This window comes from Salvia splendens, unplaced genomic scaffold (assembly GCF_004379255.2).
Source record: "Salvia splendens isolate huo1 unplaced genomic scaffold, SspV2 ctg204, whole genome shotgun sequence".
NCBI lineage: Eukaryota > Viridiplantae > Streptophyta > Magnoliopsida > Lamiales > Lamiaceae > Salvia > Salvia splendens.
Genome location: NW_024598842.1, coordinates 8,338 through 22,217, shown reverse-complemented (window position 1 = coordinate 22,217; position 13,880 = coordinate 8,338). Strand labels below are relative to the sequence as shown.

At 39.0% G+C, this 13,880-nt stretch overlaps 1 protein-coding gene and 3 pseudogenes across 4 annotated transcripts; 3 read left to right on the top strand and 1 right to left on the bottom strand.

Moving 5' to 3' along the window:
• Window positions 1–7: 7 nt before the first annotated feature.
• LOC121789304 lies at window positions 8–912 on the top strand (annotated as a pseudogene).
• A 599-nt stretch (window positions 913–1,511) lies between these two features.
• Window positions 1,512–2,291, top strand: LOC121789305 (annotated as a pseudogene).
• A 656-nt stretch (window positions 2,292–2,947) lies between these two features.
• On the bottom strand, window positions 2,948–10,333 carry LOC121789306 (sister chromatid cohesion 1 protein 4-like). Of its 4 annotated transcripts, none has more exons than XM_042187783.1 (16): window positions 9,633–10,333; window positions 8,643–8,904; window positions 8,362–8,459; window positions 8,201–8,244; window positions 7,900–7,946; window positions 7,548–7,635; window positions 6,648–7,452; window positions 6,463–6,549; window positions 6,112–6,384; window positions 5,899–6,040; window positions 5,573–5,709; window positions 4,423–5,390; window positions 4,203–4,236; window positions 3,968–4,079; window positions 3,659–3,788; window positions 2,948–3,330 (listed from the first exon to the last, which is right to left on the bottom strand). In XM_042187783.1, exons 1-16 carry the CDS (start codon window positions 9,754–9,756, stop codon window positions 3,232–3,234), a joined length of 3,450 nt encoding a protein of 1,149 aa, XP_042043717.1. In that variant the 5' UTR covers window positions 9,757–10,333; the 3' UTR covers window positions 2,948–3,231. The 4 variants fall into 4 exon arrangements, with proteins under 4 accessions (XP_042043717.1, XP_042043718.1, XP_042043716.1 ...); XM_042187784.1 differs by having other exon boundaries at window positions 6,112–6,549; window positions 6,648–6,977; window positions 7,083–7,452; XM_042187782.1 differs by having other exon boundaries at window positions 6,112–6,549.
• Window positions 10,334–10,654: 321 nt separating this feature from the next.
• Window positions 10,655–13,335, top strand: LOC121789302 (annotated as a pseudogene).
• Window positions 13,336–13,880: the final 545 nt, after the last annotated feature.

Here is a 13,880-nt window from a genome sequence, read left to right as displayed (position 1 = left end):
TGGTGCCAGCCCGACCCCCTGGGCTATTTGGACGAGGGCTTGGACAGCCGAAGAGAATAGGCACGGCGATCTCCTCAACAAGTATCTTTACCTTTCCGGCCGCGTCGACATGAGGCAAATCGAGAAGACGATTCAATACCTGATCGGCTCGGGGATGGTAATGTCGTCTTTTCTCATGATCTACAACTTTCTTTAACTCGTTACCTGGTTCGTGTTACATGCTTTATGATTGGTAACTAACCGTCTCTGTGTTTGGAACCAATAGGACCCTCGGACCGAGAACAACCCGTACCTCGGATTCATCTACACCTCATTCCAAGAGAGGGCGACATTCGTCTCGCACGGAAACACTGCCCGGCTTGCCAAGCAACACGGCGACATCAAGCTGGCTCAGATATGCGGGACCATCGCCTCGGACGAGAAGCGCCACGAGACTGCCTACACCAAGATCGTCGAGAAGCTCTTCGAGGTCGACCCCGACGGCACCGTGCTATCCCTCGCCGACATGATGAGGAAGAAGATCGCGATGCCAGCTCACCTGATGTACGACGGGAGCGACGACGCTCTCTTCGACAACTTCTCGGCGATCGCGCAGAAGCTCGGAGTGTACACAGCCAGGACTATGCGGACATCTTGGAATTTTTGGTGGCGCATTGGGAGGTCGAGAAGCTCACCGGGCTCTCTGGCGAGGGCGGAAGGCGCAGGAATATGTGTGCGGGCTGCCGCCTCGGATTCGGAAACTGGAGGAGAGAGCGCAGCATAGAGCTAAAGGAAAGGCGGCGGTGAGAGTTCCATTCAGCTGGATTTATGGTAGAGAAATCATGCTTTAAAGTTTAAAGGGTCTCTTTACTTTTGATGCTTTTTATGTGTTTGTATTGATGAGTTTGTTACATGTTTTGGACGACGTCGTGTTAGTGGTACTGATGTTTAATTTTTTCCTTTTGCTCTATAATTTTGGTTTCCAATGCTAAATGGTATGCTATATAGTAAATACACATCAAATTCAGCTATAAAAATTTGCACCAAATTACAGAAATCCCTGAAAACTAAATTCAGTCCCCCAATTTATTTCAAAGAAGCAGATTAAGATAGAAATAGTGAGCACATATTCAATCAATAACTTTAATTTTATTAAAGTGACTATAAAATAATTCATTTTATTATTTTAGTGACGTCTAACAATTTAAAATTTTGTTTTACTCAATTATTATGTTCCAAATTCTAATACTATAAAATTTGCAGTTACAGTGTATAAAAATGAAATTTGTATGTATTACTTTTTTATTCACTTTGTTAAAAAAAAAAGTTAAAGCAATATTTTAAGCTCGCTCCGAATCAAAACATGTTTTTAAATCGTAGAACATATAAAAAATGACTGAAAATTCCACCTAAATTTGTGTATTTATCCCTTAAAATAAAAATGAGACGTATCCGTTGCAGCTCCCCATTTTTTAAAAAAATTGAACCGTTGCAGCTGAGGCAGAGCTATATATAACCCTCCAACCAACTCTCTTTCTTACAACATCCGTATTCCTTTTGCAAATACATCTGTCTGTGTGTGTCTCCTTTTGGTGTTTTGCAAAAAATGGGATTGCCGATGGAAGGGGAGAGCAGCTGCACCCACAAAGTGTTCCTAATCACCAACTACATCCTCCTGGGCGCGGCGTCGAGCTGCATCTTCCTGACCCTCTCCCTCCGGCTGATCCCCTCCCTGGTGGGCGCCCTCCTCATCCTCCTCCACATCGTCACGATCGGCGGAGCCATTTCCGGGTGCGCCGCCGCCACCCGGCGCGTGGGCGGAGGCAAGTTCTACGGCGCCCACATGGTGGCCACCGTCCTGACCGCCATCTTCCAGGGCTCCATCGCCGTCCTCATCTTCACCCGCCCCGAGGACTTCCTCGCCCGCCTTGACTCCTACGTCCTCCAGGACGACGGCGTCCTCATCCTCAAGCTCGCCGGGGGCTCTGCGCCGTCGTCTTCTGCCTCGAGTGGGCCGTCCTCACCCTCGCCTTCTTCCTCAACTACTACGCCCACCTTGAAAAGGATGGAAATGGAATGAAGAGCGGGAACGAGGAGGAGTTGAAGACCTTGCCCTGGCCTATTCATCAGGTCTAAAACATTTTGCTTTGTCTGGGAGATTTGCTTTGTTGAATTCATTTTGAATTATATCAAGAAGGTGATGGAATGCTCTATTCCGCCATGTATTCTTTTTATTTGAATTTTGGAAAAATGAGATTTGGCTACTACCAAAAAGTAAATTTATAAATCTAACAAAAATAAATTTGATTCTATCCTGTTCCTGTTGGCATATCCTTAGTCCATTTTCTGTGTTTATGGCTACCGATCTTGCTTGAAATTGCTTTTCATAGCATAATCTTAGGCTGTTACATAGCTACTGTTTCTCTTTATCTCTCTCGAATCCAAAAATGGCAACACTACATGCCCCCAACTCCAATCCCTCATTTCCTCATCAAAACTCTGTTAAGAACTGCTGCTGCTGCCCTTTCCAGGCCAGGGGATATTGACGTCATGGTGCCCAACTCTTATTAGCTTCGATTCAAATCCCGTTTGCAACACCTTACAAAATAGGCATTCAACCTATCCCTGCAGATGCAACCAATTTGTATCAGCTCATCATATAATTCTTATAATCGATTATTGTACAGAAAATTCGAACCTAATTTTATGATACTTTCCTTAACCCTCTCTACATTCTTACATATTTTATACATTCAAATTGTCTATAAAAATTATGGTATTTGTTCCTTAACCGCTAATTTTATGATACTTTCCCGAAATATAAAAGCGTTATTTAAAATCAATTATTAGTTTGGAATATATTTTTATTCATTATAAGGTAAAAAAATGTTGAAGAAAATTAAATACTCACTCCAAGTATAACAATTCTTTTTTTTTTTAAATAAAACATAAAGTTCATACTACTACATTTCGATAAACTTCCGCCATATATATACATAAAATTAGAAATAGATGTGCATTATTTTACATATATTTGGACTACTAAGATATTTGTACCATTAAAATTGAAATCTAGCAACTCTTAGCAGTTTACAACAACCAGTGTTTAGATTTCCTCAGCTACGAACATTGGAAGAGTTCGACTATGTCACTGTAAAAAACCTCTAGGGAACCTCTGCCAGACTGCCTTCATAGAAAAAGTTCACATCACCACGTGATGACTCTGCGCGGCTTTCAGAAGAATACACGAGCTCAGAAGTTGCTCTTCATCAGCCTTGTTCGAGGTTTCAAGGCGATCCCATCAAAGGAGACCTGTTGCTCCACATGGATGTAGTCTCTAGTTTTGAGAACCTGCAACGTGTTCGTGTTGACCCGGTAATGTTAAAGTTAACGATTAACTACCATAGCCAGACGGATACTACTTCAAAGAATTCAATGGAAAAACAAGAAACACATGAAACCTACAGAAATCTCAAAGGTACAAGACTATCCTAGTCATTTGATTAGGATTCAAAATTTGTAAATGCACCACAAAGGAAATGACGAAAGGCATGAGAAACGGGACAAATTGGTCGACATCAACATCTTAGGTACATGTAAGTGGGATAAATGCAAACTAGGTTCTAGCTCGATGACTTCCCACACGAGAAAATTGAAGATAAAAGACTTCAGGACATACCAATGTTTCAAAAAACATCCTCGAAGCTTCTTTGCGTGATTTACCAACTAAGAGGTGCTCTAGGTTAAGAGATCTCCTTCCTTGCTCTGCCTCTTTAACGAACAATGTCTGCAGATACTTGGAAACGGCCCTGCAGTACAATGATATCAGTACATCTGTCACAACTAATATAAATCTCGAGAAAAGCATTATTAGCTAATCAAATAATATTAGTCTCGAGCTTTTGATCCAGTCTCCTCCTAATAAGAGCAAATTTGCCAAGCTTGACCATTCAATAAACAGTTGAAAGTAATTCGTCATAGCATATACCTTGTACGTGAAGACCACCCGGTGTTCTCTATGAATCTTGTTTCTTCCTCATCAGCAATATCTTGATCATCGACCATTTCATTTAGCTCGTCATCATCAACATTTAGAAAATCTGAAAGGTCAAACAAGAACAGTAGAGAGAAATGTGAAGCGAAGAAAACTCAAATGCAAAAATCTAACACTAAAGAATTTCTCTTTAAGGGTAATGGATCTCATCATAAGGATAGAATTAAACCAGTGTCGTTTTCAGCAGCGGAATACTTCCATTCCTGCAACACAGACACCAAATTAATAACAGAATTCAACAAAGTAAGAAAACTGTAAATCCAAATACATTCATTTAGAATGTGCTTATTGTGATAATCCATGTTTGACTACGTGATACACTAATAAGGAAAAAATCGATTTCGCACATCTATCATATTACAAGCTAGGTGAAGAAAAAAACAGCTTACCTCTTGATTGTGCATGTTGAAGCCAGAACTTTCTGCACCCATCATCATATCGTGATAATGAGCTTCTGGCTGTTCGGGGCTTCTGATATTATCCATAAAAGCATAATCTTGGTCTGCTGTGAATGAAGAAAATTCAATATTTTCCCCGAATATAGCATTGCGCGTTTGATTGTATTCATCAAACTCCAACTCCTGTTTAGAATTCGACTGCGCCTCAACAGTGACATTTTCTTGGGCAACCCCTAAGAAAACATCATCCCTCTCTAGAGGTTCAGTTTCAAGCCCCGCATTAACATCACCATCCCTTGCTATTAGTACATCTTCAATGGCTTGTCTGTTGTCGGCATCCATCAATGCATAGTGCAACTCAACAGAGGGTGCATCCCTCTCTTGATCGGGTAGACCGGTTGATAAGTCGGCATTCACAAAAGTGAGTTCCTCACAAGTCTCAGTTGCAGGATTCAATTGAACGACACCAGCTGGAAAATCAGAGGCACGTTTGCTTTTCTCGCTCATTTCCCATCCACTTACATCTACCAAAGGCTCGTGTTTTGAAACATCAGCCTCCACATCACCATTGGGCTTACTCTGCTTGTCACAGGTGTCGATTTCTACATTCATATCACGAACTTTGTTAACCCCATTATCAGTCAGAAGAGGAGTCTTGCTATCTCTGTGTGACGAAAGTTCATTGGCTATCGTCACTCTATTTTGTTCTGCAGCATTATGCATTCCGTTGTCCATGGCCTCACAATTTTCAGCATCTTGAGACGTCGAATGTGGTTCGGCTACAGTTGCATGAAAATAGTCATTATTCTCTTTGCTGTTTTCGGGTGGTACTTCTTTAGAAGGTAGCCTCGCATCAGCAACATTTCCAAGAGAAGAGTCAGTTGGCTCATTGTTACACACTCGAATGCCACTCAAATTCCATGTGTGACTGTGCAAAGATTCCAACTCAATCGATATTCCTGAGGAAAAACTACATAGTTAGACGGGTACAGGTTTTGTTTCAACTATTCATTACTTGTGAAATAAATGTGCAGTGGTGTAACTAGCAAATAATCAAATATCTCGATTATAGATCACAGCTTTTCTAACTCACAATTAATCAAATCAACAGCAGCAGGTAGAAAGCACCATTAAAACTCACCAGTAAATAGTGGTCCAAGAAAACAATCGTCTTCCAAGTATTTTTTCTGAATCAAAGAAATCTCAGACTGCGTACATGGAGCTTTCTTTCTCACACGGCGTATGTCTTCAGAGTTTGTCAGCTGCAGTCTTATCATGCTATCAAGGAGCAAAGACAACATCAGATTAGCGTGAACAAGCCAATAAAAGGCGCCAAACTAAAATCCGGAATATGTATAACCTAACAAACATACTAGAAAGTCAAATCATACAATGCAGTTTGGGAACTGTTAAACATACAATTGCATCACAAGGTATATCGAATGAGAGTAGAAAAGAGAAACATACTCGCCATGCAATACCATAGTGTCGTCCATAAATACTTTTCTTTTGGAAACACTAGTACGTTGAGTAGCACGAGTACATTTAGTAGATGCCGCCTCAGAAGGACGAGGTGTCGCCTTCACTTTTAAAACTGATGATTTTCCCACTGAGGAGATATTTAACATCAATCAGAAACCATTCGATGGAAGATACAAAACTAAAACAAAACCTTCATACCTAAAATGGAAGACAATAAATCATCATCATCGGGCACAGATTCGACCATTCTTTTAAAACGGACCAGTCTTGAAGATTCAACTGAGTTCAGACTCTGCTCTGTCCATGTACTTTCAGTAAAACTGCGTTTCTTGCCAGAAATGATTTTGCTTCCAGCATCACTAGCATCAAGCCCGACAAACACACCGGAGCCCATCTCTGTAAACATGTTATTATGTTGGTTTATGTCTTCTGGTACGGATAACAATTTTTCTGGTGCAGGCAGATCGGCTTCTGCAGAACTATTTAGATTATCCACCAGAGCATCATGTGCACCGGCATTCGTTACATGACTATTGGGTTTGTTGGAACCTGTATCAGTGCCTTCTCGCAGTGCATGTTCTTGCATGTGCTTCTCCAAAAGTTCTTCTGGATTATCAGCTCCAGAGCATCCTTTACCTGATAAAACAATTTTTGATATCAAATGAGGATTTGTAGGTATATATAATGACTTTCCATATCAAACTAGACAGCAAGTTTAAGTCTTAAAGACACACCTATCATTACCATCTCCTCTGCCTCAGAAGTTGCCAAGTTGATAACATCAGATTGTACAGCAGCATCAGCTGACAAGGCATATTTACAAACAAAATCAGGCTGTTCCATGTTAGAATTGCATGGTCTTAGAAAAGGAGTCTCAGAAGATGCCACTTTTTCATGAACATCAAGGTTCGACGAGTTTGGATCTCCCAGTTCATTAGAGACCCCAGTATCACGATTTTGTGGAAAAGTTTCATCTTGGTGGTAGTTGCTAGCCTCACCAGAAATTTCACGAGCACTTTTCTCAATGCCGGTAAAGGGGCCTTGATGGTGATCATCCTCGTCAACTGGGCGAATTGAGTTCATACCATCAGCGTCTGTATTCTGGCAGGGACCTTGAGATGCCCCATTGATTTTATCATCCAACTCCAAAGAAGAGTTTACAGATTTACCTTGACCAACTGCTAAAGTCTCGACCGGATCATGTTCCATATTAGCTTCAGTAAGAGATTCTCCTAGTGGCTTCGAAGAATCAACATCCAAGCCACCTGACTGATGGCCATTGTCCTCAGGTGGCACCACTGGAACTGCATCACAAATTTTATTATCGTGAGAAGACCAATCGGCCTCTTGTTTATCCTCATTAATATTGTTGTCTGCATTTTCTATCACAGTAGATTCCCCTAAACGACATTCCGCTTCCATATGGTCATCAAAGGCCGAAACCTCTTGGACATTGGATAAATTAGGCTCTTCCACCAGCCCAGGGGTAGATGGAGCCTGTGCATTTATGAGATCATCATAGTCATCAGCATCATCAACCTGCATTAAAAACAAAACAATCTTCATTACAAAAGCTCTTGGACATTTCGAACTCCATTAAAAAAACCCTTGTTTATGATGGCCTGAGCAATTACCTTGGTTCCTGAATCAGCATTCCTAATTTCAGGATGCTCATCTTGCTTGAGAGGTGTCATCGGTCCAACCGAAGCCTGAGGATCACACCTGAAATTAGAAAGCCAAAATGAACGCCATTTATTATCTAGTGTGCAGTTGTTTTTAAATTTCTATATCCTTCTAAAGACTTTTGCGGGTCCCACGGGAAAACATATGCATATGCAAGCCACTTTGGGGAATTACACAAGGCAAATAGTACTTCGTCATAAAATTCCTATTCAAGCTCAATGGCATCCTAAACAACAAATGTAAGTTGAGGAAAGCCAAGAAAACACTTTGAAATGCCACAAAAAAGCTAAAATGAGTCTTAACCTTTCATTTTCAAGTCCTGCAGTGCCATCCTTGTCCAAAAACAATTCCTGTATGCATTGAATTGATGAACAGAAGAATTGGGTTAATTTTTTTTTTCAGCTGATGTTGCCGAATGAGTTCATTATTTTTAGTTTCAGATGCTTAAGATATAATGAGAGGGTCGGATGTTACAGATCTTCACGAACACATCTTGCAACAATAATAACAATTGCATAACTTATTATAAGTAGTTAAATGAAGATCTAAAGTGACATAAAAAAAGAGAAAACAAACATGATGGCAGCACAATATTAAGATGTACCTCGTCAAGGTCCAAACCAGAAGCATCACCATCTCCAAACCTCTCTGAAAGAACACAAGCCATGTTAGGAAACAAGTTGCAACACATTTTTAAATATAAATTTCAAACATCTCTTTGACTTGCATTGCTGCTTGTCAAGAATGAACCATAATAGTACCAACCATCCAGACCAAACTTTGACGTGGAGTAAGTGACGCCATCAAGAGTATCTTGAAGGGTTATTTGCTCTCTTGAACTGATATGATGATCTACAAAATTACTGCAAAGTAGAAATTAGGCATGTTATCACTGTGAATACTAATTATTGCATATTCTCCCCAAAAGGTCAAAAATAAAAGCGACGAGATTCTTGTTTACGAACATTAAAATTACTCCATTTAGTTCATAGGTCCATCAAGTCAGCTATAGCTCATAAGTAGACATGGAATGTTTTCAGACTCACCCATGGAAGATTTCATTATCTGGCAGCTCAAAATCATCAAGGTCGAACGTTTCGGGCAAGGTGATGGAGTGATAAGGGGCCTTCGACTGTTCTGGTGGTAGATCAACCGCAGCAGAACGAAAAGCTTGCTTAACATTAAGTAAAGCCTCACTGCAATCATCAAATAGGTAGTTCACCTTCCGAGAATATATCCTCACCACGCCAAGAAGAAGATGGCTGGACAAACGAAGTGCAATGGGCACATCTGGGGAAAGAATAGAGTCTGTGCAAGATAAACAGCTCATATCAAATAAGGGGTAAGGTGGAAGTGGGGGAGTTTCACTAGATACTTTCTTTACAGATATTATCAGACATAAAGTATAAAATGGTGACATCTTCAGTTAATGACGTAGTTGTATTTAGAATTTTTAATGTTTGGCACCATCTTCATTGATCATAACATCAAACATAAACCAAGCACAAATTTAGGAGTTAAATTGATACCAAGTCACCTAATCTGGTCGAACAAACTAACAGATACTACAAAGGTAGCATATTTACCAAAAATTCTTATATCTCCCTCTTCATCATCATTCCGCACCCAAAAATTTATACCAGCATTAAAATATCAACTTCAATTCACAAGCAAAAACCACGTAACACCTTCGGAACCTTTTGAGGTGCTCCAGCAGTTCTAAAGAATAATCCTCTAACGTACTATATGCATGATTTCCATTTGATTCCAAAGATTATCTTCTATTTTTCATTTTAACAAAGTTAACCAATGCCAAACACAACCTAGAACGGTGTAGAAAACTAAATGCAATCCATGCAACGTGTCTCTCCTTTCCAAAACTGGACAGACTCACATTAATTATCCTTCTCTATTTCAAGTTTTGTAAGAGTTTAAAAAACAGATTCTCTCAATCCAGACAAGACAACAGGCGAATCGAGAAATTGAGCATAAAAGTTTGAGATATATTTAACAGAAAAAAAGAAGCAAATCTTTACCTACTGATACCCCAATATCAGTATCAGCAACTTGATTCTTGCGGAGCTTCCTTTCCAAATGAGCTGCTATCCAAATGGTTCCCAAAGGCCCCTTTTTTGCCAATATAAATTGTGAATAAAACATTTTCCTAAATTTCCCTCTTTCAACCCCCAAACACAATTACTTCAAACTGTTGTTACCTAATACGAATCTTCCAAATCAACAAAATAAGCCCTAGAATCTGATGCAATCCAAACTTACCAAAAAAATCCCAACTTTCAACTTCAATCAGGGCTCACATGTAAAACACGCACAATCCTCGTCCATTCCCCATTCTCAATGCTTCTACAAAAAAAGGTAATGCCCTAAATTCTGCATAAACAGCCACACCTAACTAGTAATAAACTCCCCCAAAAACACCGTATAAAATCAACTTTTTCCCTCAAACACCCAATTATCAAATTAAGGAGTTAAAAAAACACGGTAACACATCCAATTTGAGCTTCAATTCCAGCAAAGATCGAAGTCAGAGCAGAGTCCAAGAACAGCTTGTTAACCACAGATTGACCTATGAGTGGAAATGATCAGCATGTATATGCAAAATGGGGCTTCGAGTGAGAGAGAGAAAGAGGGAATCTCGCACTTTGGTTGGTGAAACAGAGATTGAATCTTGTTTTCTCGAGGGCTTGAAATTTTGCAACGCACTCTTTTGATTTTTCGTTGTTTTACTTTTTTTAAGGAAAAAGCGCCTACGGTTTAGAACTGAGGAAAAGTCAATTGCAAACCCGCAAATGGACGGCCACGATTATCCGTTTGGGAAAAATGACGGTTCTGATTGAAATTTGGACTTTTGGTGCATCCATGCTCGACTTGCCACAGAGAACTTAATTTATTAATTAATTACAGTTTGATCCTTGGTTTTTGCGATTATACAATTGGATGCACATTATTTTTATTACTATTTGTGTATAAAGCTAGGAAGATGCTGTGAAATTAATGCAGCCATAAATACAAATAATATAATTTCGCAGTGGTGTCATAGATGATGGGAAGATGCTGTTCGTCGATTCCAATGCCGAATCCCAGCGAATTGAAGCCATTTCAGACCATCAATGGATTTCAGCAGCTAGCTGAAAGTCGTCGCTTCAAGGTTATTTAATGCTTCGTTTTTCTTGATTTTTTTTTTGAAATGCTTCGTTTTTCTTGATTGGAAATTACAAATTGTCAGCAATTGTTTATCCTGGTGTTGCTAATTTGATGTTAAACATTTTTCGATTTCCGTATTTCACCTTGGAATTATGTCATCCAGCTCAATGTGTTGTAGTGGCATTCGGCAATTTATTTGATTTAGTAACTGTATCTAATGCGTCAGGTAATGAGAGCGGATTATTCATTTGATGAACAAATTCTTTGTCTTTTAGCTTGTGATTTACCTGATTATAATAGGTTTTAAATCAAAAGCTACAGATTGATTACACTTAGTTTGATGGTTTGATCCGTGTTAAGTGAATTAGAATTGTGAATGTGTATTTGCATCACCTGCTATTGGTCTCCCAGTTAGGGTTGAATTTTTTGTGCTTTTAGGGGGTTTTGAGCACATCAGCTGAAAAAATGTACGTAGAAGTTAGCAGTCAGTCATGTTCGTGCTATTTCTTGTTATCAACATATTTACAATCGTGTGGGGTTAGGCGTGGTTCTTGGATCATTTTGGAGTTCTACCCGATGGAAAACAGCCATACCCTGGTGCCATTACTACATGTATGTTCTTGATTGTTAGCTTTGCCATTTTGGTAAGGTTGAATTTTTTGTCAATAACTAATCTCACTTGTACCTTCAGTGTTAGTATCGACTAACTTTCTGTGATTTTTGTTGTCTGCACTTGTGTGTTGAAATAGTAGAAAAGTTGGCAGCTTGTGGAACTAAGATGGTAATCATTAGCAATTCTTCTAGGCGTGCATCAACAACCATGGAAAAATTAAGTAGCCTGGATTCAACCCCTCGCTCTTTCTGGGAGCCATTACCAGCGGGGAGTTAACACACCAGTACCTTCTGAGGTTCAATTTTCTGTTACCTGCTATCTTATTCGAGACTAAAAAATTCTTCCGGGATTCCTCTGGTTTTGAAGTATGAATTATGATTAGGCGAGACGATCCTTGGTTTGCTGCACTAGGGAACTCCTGCATTCACATGACCTGGAGTGACAGAGGAGCTATATCCCTTGAGGTATGCTTGAGTTTTTCTGACTTGCGTTATCTCAAAAAGTAATTTTCTTTTCTCAATATCCATTGGTCGGTCTGTAGATGCTAACTACAAAACTTTAGAGATTCTTTTATTTTAATTTTAGAATGGGTAAAATGGATGTCTAAGAGAAATTAGAATGTGTGATTAAAAGCTATATGTTGCTACATAAAAAAAATCAAAGGAAAAGCTATGTGGTGCTAGATGTCGCTCTGGTTGATTACTCTGCTTTTTTATAAAAAATTAGATTGTGTTTGAGTTTCTCTTGCAAATTTCCTAAATTTTCTTTTTTGTTATGATTTTGGAACAATTCCTTGCTTCAGGGCTTAGGGCTCCAAGTAGTAGAAAATGTTGAAGAAGCTCAGTTCGTTTTGGCTCATGGTACTGAAGCTTTGGGGCTTCCATCTGGAGACGCACTTCCAATGAGTATAAAAAGATTCCTATGGTTGTAGCCAATCCGGATTTTGTCACAGTTGAGGCTACAGCTTTGAGAGTGATGCCTGGTAGAGACTAAAATCTATGCACTCGTTTCTTGTCTGAAGTTGCTGACGGCTTAAATATCTCTGTCATTTGAAAGACTCCCTCCTTCATGTGAATGGAATTGATGTTAGTTGTTTTTACTCCATCAGGAACATTGGCAACCACATAAGAGAAGCTTGGTGGCGAAGTGAAGTGGATGGGCAAGCCGGGCGAGGTGATTCTCTTTTGTATTACCATTGAAAGCATTCTCTAATCGGCTGCGGTTTTGCAACCAAATGTGAAAATTGTGATTGCGATGTCTTAACCATAAGCCCTAAACATTTACTGATCTTTACTTGTAAATAGATCATATATAAATCAGCCATGGCAATGGCTGGTGTGGAAGCTTCTGATAGCTTTGCTGTTGGCGACTCTCTCCACCACGACATAAAAGGCGCAAATATTGCCGGAATATCTTCAGCTCTCACCACTGGCGGCATCCATGCAACAGAACTCGGACTTACTGCGGTTGGAGAGGCGGCTTCTGAATCATCTGTTCGCTCTCTTGATGGTAAGTACGAGGCTTATCCGACTTACGTGCTTCCCTCATTTACATGGTAGCATCTCTCTCATCTGAGCTTCAACCAACTGATCTTGGACAACAAAATTTGGATGTAATTGCGGTTGCTCACATTTGACGTTGAGAGTACTTTGTCAGATATAGAAGTTCCAAATCCGATGTTTTATGTTATTCCATTGTGTCATAATCACGGTTCCTCATTTATCTCGCAAAATAAGATTAATTCATTTTTTACATATGATTAATATTTCAATGTCAAAATTAGTAATTTTTTAGCATGTGTGTGTGAGAGAGAATTTTCTAAAAAAGGAAAAGTGAAGCGGGGAAATAACTGTTTTTTAAGAAATTTACATGTTAAGAAGGGACATGGTGAAAATAATCCCAATCTACATATTACTACTCCATTTAAATAAAGTTTTATGAAACCAATGTCTTTAATCTAAACATCTCGTAATTTTGGAAAAAAATAAATGTGGATTTCTACATATTTTAGCTTATAATAATTAAATAATTTATCAACACAAACAAAAACAAGATTAATTCAATTTTGTACATAGGCGCAATTCATTTTTTATATTCAAATTTGAAACATAAAATATGATTAATATATTATAGGTTTAGCAAATACTTACTACTAAGAAGAAGAAAATAAGGTTGAGGATAAAAAAAAAAGAAGAAAAGAAGGCGCATAATCTTTCCCTATCTCTATTGATTCCATGTAGTGCGTTTTTCGATTTTAATCTACCCTACCGTGATCGAATGCATTGCGATTATATTGTTTAATCGAAGCAACTGATTCTTGTGTTTTGTTTTGGATTGTGATGGTTTTGGGTGGAAGTTTTTTTGGATGAAATTTGCATATTTTGTGTGTGGTTTTAGATACAAATTACAAAAGTTTTCCCCACGATCTTGATTCTTGTATAAGTTCCTCTAACTTCTGTGTGTTTTGGATTGTGATGGAAACTCAAGGAGTATTATGTTTTTCTTTTTT